The sequence below is a fragment of the Myzus persicae genome, unplaced genomic scaffold, assembly GCF_001856785.1.
Source record: "Myzus persicae strain clone G006 unplaced genomic scaffold, MPER_G0061.0, whole genome shotgun sequence".
In the NCBI taxonomy this organism is placed as follows: Eukaryota; Metazoa; Arthropoda; class Insecta; order Hemiptera; family Aphididae; genus Myzus; species Myzus persicae.
This window is the reverse complement of record NW_019101632.1, coordinates 96,859-99,890: the sequence shown is the minus strand read 5'-3', so window position 1 is coordinate 99,890 and position 3,032 is coordinate 96,859. Positions and strand designations below refer to the sequence as shown.

Genomic DNA, 3,032 nt, shown 5'->3' with positions numbered 1-3,032 from the left:
TTTTAATTTTATGAAAACTAATGTTTATTTATTAATAATTTCCTATAGAATAGTATGTGCTATATTTATTTTTATTTGTTTATATAATTATTTGTCTTGGAATAATTTATAGCTATAATAATAATATATTTATTTTACAATTACTACAAAAATAGACTAAGAGCATATCAAATGCATATAAGCTTTAATGCATATTATTTGATGTGTTTAGTGCCTTCAAATCTAGACCCAAGCTATAAAACTTAAAATAATATATTTTAAGTAATGTATAACAATTTGGAAAAAGTAAAAAAAACGCATCAATTAACTCATAAAAACTAATATTTTAATTTAAGGCACAACTCTTTAAAAATATATAATATATATATTTATGTAAACTGATGACAAAATAAAAATAGTATCAATGTGAATGTTTATAGTTTTATAATTATTTATCTACAATAATGTGTAAATAAATAAATAAACGTTGATCATAAATTTAAGTATTTATGTTGATAAATTAACAATAATTTTACTGTGATGTAAATTAACAAAATTGATCATAAGTCAAAAATAGTCTTTCTGCGTGACTTAGAAGCACACCTTAAATGCGACCAAACAAATTGGTGATCTTAATAAATATTATATTATATGAACATAATAAACATATGATTTGTAATCATTATTAAATTAAATAGATAAAGTAAACTTTAACGTAAGTGTTTGTGTGTAGCATGTGTGTGATCATTGAGAGTAGCCATTCGGTTTAAGCTTTGAGACCGATTTCTTCTACAAGCTTATCGACAATTTCAATATATTTAGTTTTAGCCTCATCGTTGCTTGTGCCTTTCTTTGAATTCCATGCTTCCCATTTGGCTTTTGCTTTGAAGTCCAAAAACCCAGGTTTGGCTATGTAAAACATAAAAAAATTGTTACATCGGTACACATAAATACTATATATTTGTATTAAGTCTTATTACCTGTATTAACATCACCGACAGTTGCTTGTTTGTAGAACGCATAGAGTTCCAACAAATTGGTATCGCTGGGAGTTTGTTTCAAGTTCTTCACCTTATCAACTGCTTCTTCGAAAGACTGCAAACACAATATATTATAAACTTAAATGTTCATGTAATAATATCAGTAAGATAGAAGAATTTTGGGATTTTAGAGTGTCATACTTATTGATTTTAGTCATTTCACAGTGGTTGTACACACACACACACACACACACAGGGACATGATTATTTGTATTGCAGATGCACCAGGACCGGCTTAAGCCCTTAAGACATGTGCAAGTGGCAAAGGTGGCAGCAATTTCAAGATAATTAGGAGCGTCATTTAAACCTTAGATGTAATGGAAAAAATTGTAAATCACACCGGGCGAAAAGTACATAAGGCTGGCCCTGGATGTAATTATTGTAATTCAAGACACATCTATGGTAAAACCCCGAGATATCGCAATAGCCGAAAATCAACAGGTAAAAAGCAATGTTTTTATATTATTGTACATAAAATATTATATTAGTATGATGGCAAAATAAATGAAATATAATATTATGGTTCGAATACGATCTATCGTAAGTAGGTACTTACCATGGTGCGTGTTTCTGAGATCGGATTGGCGTGAGCGATGTCGGAAGTGCACGTCAGCAATACGTCAACGAATTACGAATCTGAGGAGACTGCGGTCTGCGAGTAAACTACAGTGAAGAGTTCGAAAGTCGGCTAAACAGTGGCGGCGAGTGATGAACTGCTGACGCGGACTGCGAACTGCGGAGTGGTTGGTGATAACAACTGTTGATAACGGTTGCAGTCTACGTAGTGCATACATGATCGGTGGCGGCGGCGGCGGGCGGTCGTCCGTACTGACTACGTGAATACCATTTATCGCGCGTACGTGTACGGCCTATAAAATGCGTGGAGTGGTGGTCGGTGTGCTCTGAGTTTCTGACATTGGAACGAGAAAAGGTCACGCGCGAGCGCCGGTTAAAACGCATAGGTAATAATAGTTTTAGGTGGTTAACCGGTTAGGTGGATATTATTTAAATAACTAAATAACATTATACACACTAGCTGATTCAATAATATTTCAATATTATGTATACTGCACGCATACAATAAAATTACAGTTTTTATACCTACAGGTACCTTTTTTTTTTTGCCTTTCGTCCATTTTCATCAATTTATCTGTTAACGTGGTTTCATCTCCACTGAAAAATATAATGAACAATAATATACCTATTATTACTACTACATCGTAGATTCTATAGTATAGTGGTATAAAGATTTAAGATTTGAAATAAACACCAATATTGTTCAAATATTACATATCATAGACTTTTGACGCGGCACATTTTTAAAAAATATTTTATTATTTGTTCCGGTCAAAATAATTAAAATCGAAAAACCTATGTATAATTGGTTGAATTAAATGCAATAATATTAGGTATCCATACAGCATACAGTAGCCTACATACATACCTATATTATAACAATGTAAATAATTATGTGTTGATTAACAAACATGATAAGTACCTACCTAATAGGAAATCCGGTGTAAAAATAAATAGACATTTTCAATTTTTTTTTTGATTGTGTCTATGATTTTAATAAAAAATTGTTATTCGAGTCTAAATAAAATATTTTGTATACAAATATTTAATTATGAAAAAATGATATTTTAATATTTTGCGTTTTGAACAATAGGTATTCCTACCACAAGCTATTGACGTATGTATGCTTTTTGTATAGGGGGTGTGATCAGTAGAGAAAAGTAGAAAAGGCTAACCTTTATTGACAAGAATTGGACTTTTAAAATGCTTATGGTACCCTAAGAAATCAAGGTCATTGTATATGAAACATAATTTTAGGCGAGACTCAAGCAGTTATGACTAATTGCAATTAGTTACACAAAGTCACGAAGACGAACTATCAACTATAATCTAAATCATGTACTTTTGATAGTGCGATAGCTTTCTAATGAAATTGTAACAGCTAGTGGTGTTGGTGTAATTGAGAAGAGCAAGGATGGCCCTAGGATTTTTGAAATG

At 31.3% G+C, this 3,032-nt stretch overlaps 1 protein-coding gene across 1 annotated transcript; it reads right to left on the bottom strand.

The window, feature by feature from the left end:
- Positions 1-469: 469 nt before the first annotated feature.
- LOC111029904 (acyl-CoA-binding protein-like) lies at positions 470-1,767 on the bottom strand. Its single transcript, XM_022309151.1, has 3 exons — positions 1,576-1,767; positions 960-1,074; positions 470-888 (listed from the first exon to the last, which is right to left on the bottom strand). The coding sequence occupies exons 1-3, from the start codon at positions 1,576-1,578 to the stop codon at positions 746-748; spliced, it is 261 nt and encodes an 86-aa protein (XP_022164843.1). The 5' UTR covers positions 1,579-1,767; the 3' UTR covers positions 470-745.
- Positions 1,768-3,032: the final 1,265 nt, after the last annotated feature.

Excerpts from the sequence above, each read along its gene's own strand:
- LOC111029904 (XM_022309151.1), bottom strand. Across the intron at positions 889-959 it reads TGTCGGTGATGTTAATACAG|CCAAACCTGGGTTTTTGGAC; the intron begins GTAATAAGACTT and ends TGTTTTACATAG.